Below are 14,140 nucleotides of genomic sequence, written 5' to 3' on the forward strand. Positions count from 1 at the left end.
GTCCTCAGAGAGTGCAGTAAGCTCTGACAGAAGCAAGGAAGGGGCTCGTGGAGAGACTCTAGAGGTAAGAGCATAGGGAAGGGCTTCCAGGATGGCATCCTGTAAACCCTACTCAAAGCCTTATCATGACAATTTACTATCAGCGCTAGTCTGTCTCCTTCACCAGGCTCGGAGACCACAGAAGTAGGGACAGAGAAGCGGCAGCACAGTATTCCCAGCACAGCACCTGGCCCAGAGCAGATGGTCAGTGAAGGTTTGCTGATTAGATGAATAAATGCATGAACAGGAGACAGAAAAGCAAAGGAGTAGGGATTACAGGCAGAGGGATGGGCAGAAGCAAAAGCAGGGGTGTGAAATAGAGCAAGGCCCTTTTGGGAGCTTGTCAGACGAGCAGGTGGGGTAGGACAGTAAAGAAAGGGTGAGGCCCCAGAGGTGGAGAGAAGCCAGGTCACCAAAGGCAGCTGATGACAGGTAAAGGGGACTGGGCTCTGCCCTGGAGGCAAGAGGGGATCACGAAAAGCTTTAATCAGGGTTTAGTATGAGAAGGAATGTGCTTTAGAAAGATCCCTCAGGAGTTCCCTGGTGGCCTAGTGGTTAGGATTCTGGGCTTTCACTGCTGTGGCCCGCGTTCAATCCCTGACTGGGGAACTGAGAGATCCCACAAGCCGCACAGTGTGGCAAAAAAAAGAAAAAAGAAAGATCCCCAAAGTATGTAGGAAGTAGGGAGGCTACCTGCAGGTGGAGCTGGGGACAGGACATGACTTGGGCGAGCACTGCCATAGTCCAGGCAAGGAGTAGGGAGTCTGTGTCAAAGGGAGGAGAACCAGGCAGCAGACGCTGAGGGACCAGACCACCCAGGGCTGGGCCCAAGCAGACGGGCATCAAGGACAGGGCCAGTCCAAGATGACACATGGGTTCCTAGTTGAGATGACAGAGATGCAGAAGGAAACAACGAAAACAGAAAGGGGGTGGCCCTGTGTATTCCCTGCTCCCCCAACACTGAGGCAAGAATGCCCACTCTCACCACTTCTACTCAACAGTGACCTGGAGTCTAGCCAGTGCACCATATCAATGGCTTTCAGAATTTAAATTTTCTTTCTTTCTCCTTTTTTTTTTTTGGCCGTGCCGTGCGGCTTGTGGGATCTTAGTTCCCCAACCAGGGACTGAACTCATGCCCCCTACAGTGGAAGCGTGGAGTCCTAACCATTGGATCGCCAGGGAATTCCCTAAATATCTTTTTAATCCTCATCTATAAGGGAAAGAAAGAGCAACTTGTACACGAATGATCAGAGCAGCATCCTTCATGGTAGCCAAAAAGGAGAAACCACCCAAATGTCCATAAACTGTCCATCAATATGGATAAATAAATGTCCATCAGTATGGACAAATGAAATGTGGTACAGCCATACAGTGGAGTATTATTCAGCAGCAAAAATAAATGAAGTATTGATTTATGCTGTAACATGAATGAACTCTGAAAGAAGCCACCTACGAAGGACTCTACGTCACATGATTCCATTTATATGAAATGTCCAGAATTGGCACATCCCTACAGAAGGAAAACAGGCTAGTGGCTGCCTAGGGCTGGGAGGCTGGGGATAAATAAGGAGTGACTGCTAATGGGCAAGGAGTTTCTTTCTGGGTGATGAAAATGTTCTAAAATTGATTGTGGTGATGGCCGCATAATCTTATGAATATACTAAATCACTGAACCGTACACTTTAAATTTCTTTGCTGCATGAACCATATCTCAGAAAGAAAGCTGTTCTTAAAAAAAAGGCATGGGAGGAAAACAGGCAAAAGGCTTAAATAGATATTTCACTAAACAAGATATAGAATAGCTTATAAGCACATGAAAAGGTGTTCAACATTATTAGTCATTAGGCAAACACAACTCAAAACTACGAGACATCACCACACACCCACTAAAATGGCTATACTAAAAAAAAAAAGAGGGCTTCCCTGGTGGCGCAGTGGTTGAGAGTCCGCCTGCCGATGCAGGGGACACGGGTTCGTGCCCCGGTCCGGGAAGATCCCACATGCCGTGGGGAAGCTAGGCCCCGTGAGCCATGGCCGCTGAGCCTGTGCGTCCAGAGCCTGTGCTCCGCAACGGGAGAGGCCACAACAGTGAGAGGCCCACGTACCACAAAAAAAAAAAAAAAAAAAAAGATACAATACGAAGTGTTGGTAAAGATATGGAGAAACTGGAACCCTCATACATTACTGGTTGGGATATAAAATGGTATACCCGCTTTGGATAACAGTTTAATAGTTTATTTAAAAGTTAAACAGTGAATTCCACTGCGGTCCAGTGGTTAGGACTCGGCACTTTCACTGCTGAGGGCCCAGGTTCAATCCCTGGTCAGGGAACTAATATCCCACAAGCCATATGGCACAGCAAAAAAAAAAAAAAAAAGTTAAACAAAAATATCATACAACCCAGCAATTCCAAGCCTAAGTATCTAAGGGAACCGAAAACACAAACCCTCACAAAGACTTAACATACCCATGCTCACAGTACCATTATTCATAATAGTAAAAAACTGGAAACAATCCAAATGTCCACCAACAAGTGAATGGGTAAACCAAATATCACACAGTCATACCCTGGAACATTACTCAGCATTGAAAAGGAACAAAATACTGACGCATTCTACAACACGGATGAAACTTTCAGCCATGAACAGTGAAATAAGCCCGACACAAAAGACCATATATTGTATTATTCCACTCACATGAAATGCCAAGAAAAGGCAAAGTTACAGAGAGAGAAACCACATCAGCGGCTGCCTGGGGCTAGGGGCTGGGTGATGGAAGTTCTAAAGCTAGACAGTGTGACAGTTATATAATTCTCTATATTTACTAAAAAATCTTCAAATTGTACACTTGGAATGGGTTAATTTTATGGTATGTCAATTATATCTCAATAAAGGGGTTAAAAAAAATGTTGGCAAGAAAGATGACAGGTTCCAGCTTGAAGGGCCTGTGGGATATGTGAGATTTGAAGACCCGGCTTGGACACCCACGATTCCCACATGGGAAGGGATGTGATGGTCCCGAGAGGAGATGCAACAGAAGAGGAGAGGACAGACAAGAAGAGAGCACCAAGGACACCTGCAGGGAAGGATCAAGTGAAGGAAGAGAGACCGATGAAGGACTGAGAAGGAGCAGCCAGAAAGAGAAGAGGAAACCCTGGAAAGGCAGCCTCTTAAGGGCCTAAAGAGAAGTATGTTGAGGAGGGAGAGGCCCCTGTTGTGAGGGTGCAGGAGGCCAGCGAGATGAAGCGGCAAGGAGACCGTGTCTAGTAGCTAAGGTTACTGAGGGCCGGGAGCAGTTTCGGAGGCACACGGGGGACTGAGGAACAGATGGGAGGCGGAAGCGTGCACAGCACTGCTTGTGAAGGGAAAAGGGAGGGGACACGATGTGCCGAAGTCGCTCTTAGCAGAGCTCGTCTGCCGTTGCTGAAGGAGCAGCCATGAGCCACTTGAGAGCTGTGCAAGTATTTGCTCAGCAGGCATCTCTGCAAACCTCACCACATCCTCAACAGCGGCGAGTCCTTAGCTGGTGAGTGACTGGGGGACACACAGTGAGGTCCGGAGAAGGGATCAGTCAGGCTGTCTCAGAGCCGTGCTGTCCAGAGCAAACGCAGAGCACTCACTACTTACCTTTTTACCCTCCAAGTCTGCAGGTGTTAATAATTCAGGCCGTTTCTCTATTATATTAATTTTATCTTCCAAGTGGTTAGCCTTGAAGATCTTAGAGAGAAAACAAAACTATTGTTTTTGTCCAGAAAAAGAACATCTCAGTTCCTTTATCTGTGTGCAGTTCTCTGGCCAAACAGTTCTGGAGCACCACTTTCAGCTGCTTTGCAGAACTTCTCCCATCCAAAGGCCTCCTACAGACCTCAGATGAGATCAGGAGCAAAATGTCATAAGAGCAAAAGAAATTTCTCTTGCAGGCACATTGGCAAGACTTAGCTGTAGGCTTGTAGTTCTGGTGGAGGTAGGTTATCCTTCAGAGAGGGAATCACTGGCCAGGAGGAGAAACACTGTCACAGAACCAACCAGTCAGGTCAGTTTGTGAGCAGTGACTCCGTGGGCGCTGGTGCCCCAGAAACAAATCTCAAATTCAGTTCTATCACCACAAAGACTTTAGTTTTTTTCTTTTTATGTGAACTGAGGAGAGAAGCCTAAACATCTTCAGCCACAACAAACAAAGTAGAGTCTAAACGCTCACTGCTATTCAATGACAGCCCTAGAAGACTTCCAGGCCAGCTCTCGACTCAGGAGTCACAAGAACTTCACCGGCAGCTCCTACTTCTCCCAGTTCCCTTGGTACCAGCACTGCTTCAAAGCGATCAATCCCAGACTCAGGAAGGCAGGCCCCACAGGTCCCCTCATTATTTCAGTAACAACAATTATCACTTACTTTTTTCATCAGTCTATGAGAAGCTGCTGAATTCTCTATCGTAAATACCTGAAGAGGATACCATGCTATTAGTTGTAGGAGGTGCACTTAACAGAGAAAGAAAACAAAGATTAAAATGCAACTCCAAGGCAGAGGACAACATCTAACTAACTCTACCTGTGCTCATTATCCCCCTGGGACAGTACAACATTCTGCGCTGAGCCTAGCGAGGTGGCAGACTCAGACTCGGGAGCTGTGGCGATGGGGCAACAGCTATAGCCTGACTCCTGCCCGCACACGAGGCAACAACCCCTTAGCCACCAACACAAGCACGCCTGCCACATATGTGGCAGCTGCACTTGAAAGAGCTTTGGTCACAAAACCATGTACCCAGACCACATGACACCTGAACTCAAGAGCGGCCGTCAGGAACCTGGTAGAAGGCACGTGTCCAGTACCTGCTCTGCCCCAAGGTGATGGGCCAGTATGGAGAGCAGACTGCCATCACTGATGCACAGGCAGACACTGTCTGGCTTAAGCACCTGCAGAAAAGAACAACCTCAGCACAGATTTTCTTACAATGTCAAGAAATTCCTGTTGACAAACTGACAGGAACATTTCCCATCTGACCCCCTAACTCACTCTGTGATTATTCAATCTTGATTTCCTCCTCACTCCATCCCCTACACAGCCCGGCTGGATCTTCCTATGCCCTCACACCAGTCATACCTGCCTCCCAGGCTCAGGTGGTAACCAGCCCCCCACTCCAACACAACCACTTCCCTCACCTCTCCCCACCATCAGGAAAGACTGTCCTCAAGCCATCCTAGAAGGCCCAGCTGAAGGGCTGCCCTGTTTATCAGAGGCAACCTCCCAATCCACAACCACAGGCCTCTTCCCTACCTGGTCACAGCACAGAAAGCTGTAGGCATGTCAAATGACTCCCCAAAGCAGGAATGCCTTTATGGGTCAACAGACCCCTCTGAGAGAAACTTAGGATGGTTGGGACCCTCCCTCCCCCCAAAAATGCACGCATATGCATACGTGCACACATATTTTTCTGCATATGACTCCAAGGGGTCCAGAGACCCCCGTCCAAACCTTGTGTGTGGTCCCCAGGCTGAGAGACCCCTTCTACAGGTAGCAGGGAGCAAAGGTCTTTCAGGAGAGTTACATGACAAAATTTACATTCTAGAAAATTTTAGAAAGGAAGCAGATGAGAGGAATAATGGGGTGGCTGAATCCACAAGGATCACACAAAGGAATTGCTGGTGACCATAAAGGCAAAGTGTCCAGAGGTAAGGCAGGGGCCAGGGAGAGGCTCCCATAGAAGAGCAGAGAACAAGCCCTCAGTTAGTCCAGAAATAAGCTCCCTGGCCTCTGCCCAAATGCCCACTCAGAAGGAGCCGGCTGAAGCCACTCATGGACAGAGAAGGGAGCACAGAAAACAAAACCAGCTAATCATAAGTGAGCAATGAGCTCGGTCGGGTCCATGGGACAAACCCCTCCTGGCCTACAACCACCTAAGGGGCTGGACACTTACCGTCCTCAGGGCCTGGACGTATTGATCTGTTCTGTTCTGATCATTGATCTCTCCAAACCGAGGCCGGTTCCAGAGCAGGTGAGCCTGGCAGTCACACACAGGGCGTGCTGGGTGGGCTCTCCCATCCTTTTCGGGGCTGGGCCAGGAAATGAACAGACACAGGGTGATGACCTGCTAGGCACCAGCGAGCATGAAGGCACGGCACAGGGACCTGCCCCAGGGAAATCGAGATGGAGAGGGGACACACGCATGGTCCTCTAGGGGGCAGGAGTCTAGGCACTGGCTGTGGAGTGGGCATTAGAGGTCGGAGGGCCCTCCAATTCAAGGCTTCTCATATATATCTGCTCCAAATGGGGGTCCTGCCACTGGGGCAGCCTCTTCAGAGTACACACAAACAGGCACTGAAATACCCAGTCACAAACTTTCGCTCTTATTCTGTTCAGATACAAATGTGCCCACTCAAACCTCTACAGGGTCCGGACAGGGAATTTATATAAAGGCACAGTGTCACAAGCCTAATGCCCCACCCAATGAGGCTTGGGGCACACCTGGTCCTCTGGAGGCTGTACCACACACAGTAGTCGTCGTGGTGGGCTACCAGGCAGAGGGCTGAGCCCTGGACAACAGGCTCCTCTTCTGGCAGGAAGTACACACACTGCATCCAGTGGTCCCGCCACTGAAACAGGAAGAGAATCAGCTATCACCAAGCTGCAACAAGAGCAATGCATCTAATCCGGGGGCCAAAACCCAATTCAAAAATCAATTTGCAGGGAAACCACTGTGTGGACTATAGATAGCTACTATGGCCAAAGAGATAAAGAAGAAAATCCTCAAGTCAGAGAGGCTAAAGGTTCAAAATCTTGCTGGAACACTGCTGGCTTCAGAAGGATAGAATGTGGCCTAGGGCAGTTCAAGGTGGGCTCAGGGGAGGGGACTCCAGCCTCTGCTGTGTGTGTGTGTGTGTGTGTGTGTGTGTGTGTGTGTGTGTGTGTGTGATCGTGACTAGCAGGAACCTTCTGCCAAAATGTGTACTTGATTGCAAGTATCTCCCCTCCACTAAAATCATGCCTATACTGACCTCCTGCCCCCACCCACACCTCTTCAGAGTAGCTCCTCAGAGCTGAGAGGCTGTCTCCCAGGCTACAGTCCTCATCTGGCTTCAAATAAAGTCACAACTCTCACACTGTGTTTTTTTTTTTTTTCAGTCAACACATTCTATCCTACCTGATCTTGAAATTAAAGACAGGTGAATAACATTCCCATCTATCTAAGATGTCTATTTGAATGTAAAAGCTAGAAAATTAAAATCTAACCAGATACACTCTGGAAAAAATAAACACTAACAAGGAGGAAAAAGAGATCCTCTAAAACCTGTTATTCATTCTTTACTATGCCTCCCTGACCCCTCCCGGGCTCCCACAGTGCTTCCCTGTCACCATGTCCCTCCCACACACCAGCCTCCCAAGTCCTAATGCTAAAGAGCTATGATAGCCAGAATCCACTGTCTGAGGCTGATCAAAAGCAGTTTAACGAAGTCATGAGGGAGATTCATTAGCAGCTCTTCAAATTCGAAACAGTCCAAAAGTCACCACTGGTAGAGGAAGGACACAAGCCCCACAGTCAGGACACCTGGGAACAAGCACCCACCAAGGCTGCCTACACCTGAGGCCCTGCTCCCCTCATCGCCTGGCTTTGTGTGGTTACCCAGCATGTCTTATATGAGGATTCAAGGGAGAAAATACACATAGAAGCATTTTGAAGATATAAAAATGAGAAGTATTAACATTTTAATGAAATTCTTATGCTAATTTTGCAATTACCACACTCCTAGAGGGGAAGAAAGCAGCCCAGTGCCAACCTCAATTCTGTTGGAGAATTCTCACCTCCCCCCCACACCACACCCCACCACACACACACCACACACGCCCCCTCAGACACACACACCCCACACCCCACACACGCTCTCAGCCTACGGAGGACTGAGGCTATGCAGAGTGGAGCCGGGGCAGCTCAAGGGCCCAGGAGGACTGACTGAAATCGCACAGCAGTCATGACCCTTTGGACTGAGCAGTAACTCAGGGAGCAGGATGAAATGCTAAGGCCTTCCCTGAAGTCACCATGTATACACCCAGAACCAGCAGCTGAGCAATCAAAGCCAAGCCAGTGCCCAGCAAGTGGGAACAGGAAGTCAGAACACACAGAGGACAGTGCCCAAGACCTCCCAGGTGGAGGGAACATTTGATTCCTTGGTCCTGAAGCATCTTTCTCACTTTCTTCCCTTGTGTTTGTGTACAGAGGGGTAGATAATACATGCACATGAGAGAAAACTCAAAAGATATAAAAGGGTCATGGAGTGAAAAATAAGTTTCCTTTCCACCCCTAACCTCCAGCTCCCTTCCCAGAAGCAACCATTTTTACCAATTTCTGTGAATTCTTCCCAAGATACCCTTGCATACATGCACCACACATAAAGGCTGATAAACACATATATTCTTATTTTTAATAACGCCAACGCTGGCACAGCACACACTGTTCTGTGCCTCTCGTTGTTTCACTTGATCTGTCCTTGAGACTGTTCCACATCAGTGCAGAGACAGCCACCTCACCCTCTGCGTGGATGCAGGAAAATGGACTTGGCCAGTCCCTGCTGGTGGCCTCTAGGCTGTTCCAGTCTTTTCTATTTAATCAGGGCTGCAGTGAGTATCCTGGCACACATGTCATTCTACACGTATGCAGCTCCATCCAGAGCCTAAATGCCTAGAAGGGGCGTCACGTCCCATCCTGACCGACTGTGGGCCTTGCTGCACTCCACAACGCTCTGGTGATCACCCTCCTGCACTGCCCCACGGCTCCACCAACAGCATGCAAACTCTGAACTTTATTCACTAATACACAAAAAACAGTATTTCATTGCAGTTTAAATCTGCATGGTTCTTGGACTTCCCTGATGACACAGTGGTTAAGAATCCACCTGCCAATGCAGGGGACACAGGTTCGAGTCCTGGTCCGGGAAGATCCCAAGTGCCATGGAGCAACTAAGCCCATGCGCCACAGCTACTGAGCCCGCGCCCTAGAGCCTGAGAGCCACAACTACTGAAGCCCGCGCACCTAGAGCCCGTGCTCTGCAACAAGAGAAGCCACTGCAGTGAGAAGCCAGTGCACTGCAATAAACAGTAGCCCCCGCTCGCCTCAACTAGAGAAAGCCCGTGTGCAGCAACGAAGACCCAACGCAGCCGAAAAATAAATAAATAAATAAAATTAAGAAAAATATTTTTTAAAGAAAAAGGAATATAATATGTATTTCCTTTTCTGTAGTTCACATCCTCCCCACTTTCCATTGAGCTGAAGAAGGTAGATTCTGAGGTCACAGAAAATGCGGCTGTAGACAGGCTGTAGTTCTCTATCACAAGCTAATCTGAGGACCCCTGGATTACTCGGTGGGCAGGTCTAAGAGTGGCTGTACCAGGACGAGGGGAGAGCCAGCACACCAAAGCTGCCCTATGGCTCACTGTGACCACTGGTGTTGACCATGAACTTGGCCTGAAAGGTCTATCTTATATCTTACTACAGCTAGCCTTGGTTTTTTTTCTTTTAAACTCTTCTTTGACATTGATTCTAACATAGTCCCTTCTATCTCTAAATTCTTAGGAATCTAAGATTCAACATGCTCCTTTCCCAGGACCAAAAGTGGACAAGTTTCCTGATTTCCACGAAAACGTGCTCAGCTCCCGCCTCTTACCTGGAGCTCCTCTGGATCCGAGTGTGCCCAGAAGGGGGCCATGGTGCACTTGATCTTCCCCTCAGGGTCCATTTCAATATCCCACCAGGAGAGAACCACCTGAGCTTGGCCAGATGCCAGAGGTTCAAACTGCCTGCTATGGGAGGCTGTTGAGCTACTGACTTGCTTGCTGAAGTCCACACTGTGGAAGAATATTCAGGAACTGAAGCATATTTTAAGCTCACACACTCCATCTTTAAGCATTTATGGTGACCTCACCAGCAATGAGACTTGTTTGCAATGGACTCCTGGTGTCAAAATGAACTCAAAAAGAACTGCCAAAGACCGCAATTCACCAAGTGTCTCCAAACGCCATGACCCTGGGTGGCTCCTTGGTACCTGAACATAGGCAGCACGTTGCTGAGGACAGTGAAGTCAGTGGGAGACACCTGGTTCAGCTGAATGTCGTAGACAGAGGGCGCGCCAGGACACCTCTCCAGTTCCAAGGGGGGGACAATGACTTGCTCTCCAAGGCTGGTCTGAACACGGATGGGAAACAGCTTGTTCCATGACCACATCCTCCTGGACTCCACCAGCTGTGCGTAGACGGTTGCTCTGTGAGGCACTGCCTCACAATTTTTCTAAGTTTATATTAAAAAAGTAAAACAAAAGAACAAAAAAATAACCAGTTACGTTGACCCACAGTAATTCCCATTGAGCAAAAGAGATTTATTCCCTAATATTAGGCAGGTTTAGTAACATCTAATGCCTTATCACTATTAGGACAGTGAACTGTTTTCAGCCAATGCCCTTGGGAACAGAAGAAACCAGACTTCAGAAAGAATACACATTATGCCTAAGACGACTTATGTCAGGTAAGTTCCTAGCTACCTGACACTCTTGAATATTTCAAAAATAAACCTTGCCCCAGGAGCTTCCACCTGAGTGGGTGGTGGGATTCCAGGGCGCTGCTATGGAGGGGTGTAGTGAGCCACAGCTGGATGCTAAGGCCAAGGTCACCAACCAGCTCATAGATTTTCAGTGGAAGCTGGGTATGGCTGTGAGCTCAGACAGCTGCAGATCACTTAAGTATCCTTATGTTGCAGTGATGCTCAAAGTGGCAGATCATTCAGGCCAAGTAAAGAACAAGTCCTTCGAAATGACAATTCCACAGTTTCAGAATTTCTAGACAGTTCAAGGAAACTGCTGCAATTATTGAAACTGTGTGAAAACTGATTACTTGGTTGATGAATTGCTACCATCATTCTAAAATCATGGACTTTACTTTCTGCAACAAAACTGCCTAAGGATCAAATGATATCTATTGAATGAAAATTACACTTTTGGTTTTCCATTTTTTTAAATAATAAAAAAGAAAATCAGACAAACAGGAATTACAAAGTGGTGATTGCCACACACTTTGTGAATGTACTAAGAGCCACTGAATTGGAAACTTTAAAGGGTGAAGAACTCTGTGGTATGTGAATTCTATCTTAATTGGACAAGTGTCCATCCTCAACCGACCTGACCTCCTGGCCTCACCTGGCACTGCCGACCACTCTCCTCACTTGGCTTTGGCTGCAGTCCCTCATCCGATTTCCCTCCTGCCTCATTCATCCAACACCCTCTACATGCCAGGCACTAGGGGCCAAGCCATGAAGAGAACACTCACAGCTGCTACTGCACAGAAAGCACAAGCACAGGGTTTGTCTACCTCAGCACTAGTGACCTTTTGGATCAGGTGATCCTTTACTGTGGGGGCTGCTCTGTGCATTGTAGGATGTTTGGTAACATCCCTGGCCTCTACCCACAACATGACAGTAGCACCACCTCTCAGTTGTGACATCAAAACTGTCTCCAGACACAGCTCTGGATGAGAAGCACTGCTCTCCCTCTCTGTCTCCTTCACAAAGCTGTGCTTCCCCTGCCCATCCCTCACAGAGAGAATTCCCCAGAGACCTGGTCTGGACCATCTTTTTCTCCCACCATGTACTCTCCCGTTTGACCTCAACCACTCCATCTTCATTTACCGAATACATGTACCCAAATGCCTCCTGGTCCTCTCTACTTGGCTGATCCTCAGCTCAAAGTCTGTCTAAACCAAACAAGTCACCTTCACCTCTCCCCCACCTTCCCAGGCCTGGTCCTCCTCCCAGTCAACAGGGAGCACTACCATCCAAGCCAGTCACCTACACCTCAAACCCTGGCATCATCCTCAATGCCTCCACATCTAAGTAACAGAAGTCCTTGACCACCTTCCTCCTCCCCGAGTCTACCTCTCTGGGCTCCACTGCTATGGCCTTGACCAAGGCCTACCTCAGCCCAGCACCTGGACAACTCCAGCCACCTTCTAACTAGTCTTCCTGCCTCTAGTGTTGCACCCCAGCTGCTCTCCACATGCCTGCCTGCATAAATCTGACACTGATCCTCTGCTTAAAACCCTTCTGAGCTACCACATGGCCTTCTGGAGCACAGGGGCCCTTCTTGGTCAGGCCCTGCCCAGCCCTTCAGCCTTCTCTCTTACCCTGCCTCCCACACACCCATAATCTGACTCATCTTCACATCTTTGTGCAGGCTGACCTCCTCTGCCGCGACTCCCCCCAGCTGCCAGGCCAAACCCTGCTCACTCTCAAGACTGACTCAGCTCATGCTTCATCTTCCCCAACCTCCCCGCCTTCTCCCACCAGAGGGGCAGGACCTCACCCCACCGACCACCATCAGCGTGGACCTCAAACTGTACTGTGACCACCTGCCCACCTACCTGCCTCCCCAGGAGCTCACCCTCGTATTCTTGGTACTCAGAAAAGGCCCTGCAAAATGAAGGCACCAATAATGTGTCTTCTGAGATCAATTCCTGGGTCACTGCAATACCACATGGACTATCTGTCAGACACTCCAGCACCCCAGTTCCATGACCTCCAATGTGGCAGAAAAAGGGACAGGGTAATGGAGACTGTGTGCCGCCATAGCTCCTTCAAGCTGAGACTCAAGCTCGGCAGATGGGGACAGTGACTAGAGTGGACAGTGCACACCTGGCTGCTACGGGCCAGCTGGGAGAGGAAGCTGAGGACGGCTGCCTGTGCACCTTTTAATTACTAGATGAATTAGAGAAAGACAAATTGAACAACATTAACATAATTCTGAATATCCTTGTTCTCTATTTCAGGGATTCATCTAATTGATGGTTTTAATGTGGAGAAACAGAAATAATTTCTACCAAAGTTACTAGGAAGAATTTTGCATTTTGGAGACAACAAGACATCTCACGCAGGATGGGGAGCTGGAGGACGATCACCATCACATGCTGACCACATGAGTAATGTGGATGCGGGCCCCAAATGCCTTGGAAGGAGCCCCCTTCCTCACTCCAGGGGTACGAAGTACCCCTCAAAAGAATACTGGGCCAAGACAGTTACGGGCTCATGTGAACAGTGCCCACATGGCAGGTGCCAGCAGAAGCAGCAAACACTTACACCTCCCCAGCCGGCCTTTGCCTCTGAGTCTCCACCTCCCAGTTTATGTTCATAAAAAAGCAAGACCAACATCTCTGAGCTAAAATTTTCAGCATATCTCTCCCTTCTCAAAACAACTGTCGGGGCTTCCCTGGTGGTGCGGTGGTTAAGCATCTGCCTGCCAATGCAGGGGACACGGGTTCAAGCCCTGGCCTGGGAAGATCCCAAATGCTGCAGAGCAGCTAAGCCTGTGGCCACAGCTACTGGGCCTGTGCTCAAGAGCCCGCAAGCCCCAACTACTGAGCCTGTGTGCCACAACTACTGAAGCCTGCGTGCCTAGAGCCCATGCTCCACAACAAGAGAAGCCACCGCAATGAGAAGCCTGAGCACCACAACGAAAAGTAGCCCCCACTCACCGCAACTAGAGAAAAGCCTGTGCACTGTAACGAAGACCCAACACAGCCAAAAATAAAAACAAACAAACAAATTTATTAAAAACACAAAAACCTGCCAAAGATTATCACCACCCAAACTCCTTCATCTGGAACAGCCTGGCATTCAAGGTCTTCTATCCTCCACCCCATTCTCCACATTAGCTTACAAGCACCTTAGGCTGGTGTTCCCACTGACCTACCAAACAGGTCCTCCACCTGGGACATCTCTCCTTTTCCTCAGTGCCTTTCCAAATTCCACCCTCTCCACACATGCCCTCATCTCCTTCCTGAGCCTTGACCTTTTCCACCAGCCCTAAACCAAATGTCAGTGGTGCTTCTGCCTACCTCTCCATCTGGCCCATCAAGTCCTTACCACTGCTGACTAGTGTGGATATAGAAGCAAGAAGAATGGCTTATACTTCTCCCTGGATGCTAGAACACCTTACACACAGGTGACATTAAAAGAATGTTTGCTGAATTCAATTTGAAGATAGTTTCTAGTCTTTTGACTCTAACCTACTAAGACGTGGCATTCAAGAAGCACAGAAGTCATAATTGAGGACAGTCAGAATCTCGTAGGAATCAA

General features: G+C 48.6%; 1 protein-coding gene and 1 pseudogene across 3 annotated transcripts in view; one reads left to right on the forward strand and one right to left on the reverse strand.

The window, feature by feature from the left end:
• PRMT7 (protein arginine methyltransferase 7) overlaps positions 1 to 14,140 on the reverse strand; it is a 47,051-nt gene that overhangs the window by 6,389 nt on the left and 26,522 nt on the right. For both annotated transcript variants that reach the window (XM_029201703.1, XM_029201709.1), the window contains exons 7-13: positions 10,068 to 10,309; positions 9,690 to 9,870; positions 6,499 to 6,626; positions 5,951 to 6,086; positions 4,866 to 4,949; positions 4,429 to 4,476; positions 3,666 to 3,755 (exon numbers count right to left, since the gene is read on the reverse strand). In XM_029201703.1, coding sequence (XP_029057536.1) covers positions 3,666 to 3,755; positions 4,429 to 4,476; positions 4,866 to 4,949; positions 5,951 to 6,086; positions 6,499 to 6,626; positions 9,690 to 9,870; positions 10,068 to 10,309 — 909 coding nt within the window. The remainder of the gene's footprint in view (positions 1 to 3,665; positions 3,756 to 4,428; positions 4,477 to 4,865; positions 4,950 to 5,950; positions 6,087 to 6,498; positions 6,627 to 9,689; positions 9,871 to 10,067; positions 10,310 to 14,140) is intronic.
• LOC114883754 lies at positions 10,444 to 11,069 on the forward strand (annotated as a pseudogene). Its single transcript, XR_003790664.1, has one exon. The product of XR_003790664.1 is annotated as a COMM domain-containing protein 6 pseudogene (transcript).

Source organism: Monodon monoceros, unplaced genomic scaffold, assembly GCF_005190385.1.
Source record: "Monodon monoceros isolate NGI ecotype Baffin Bay Population unplaced genomic scaffold, NGI_Narwhal_1 Super_Scaffold_10, whole genome shotgun sequence".
Taxonomy (NCBI): Eukaryota; Metazoa; Chordata; class Mammalia; order Artiodactyla; family Monodontidae; genus Monodon; species Monodon monoceros.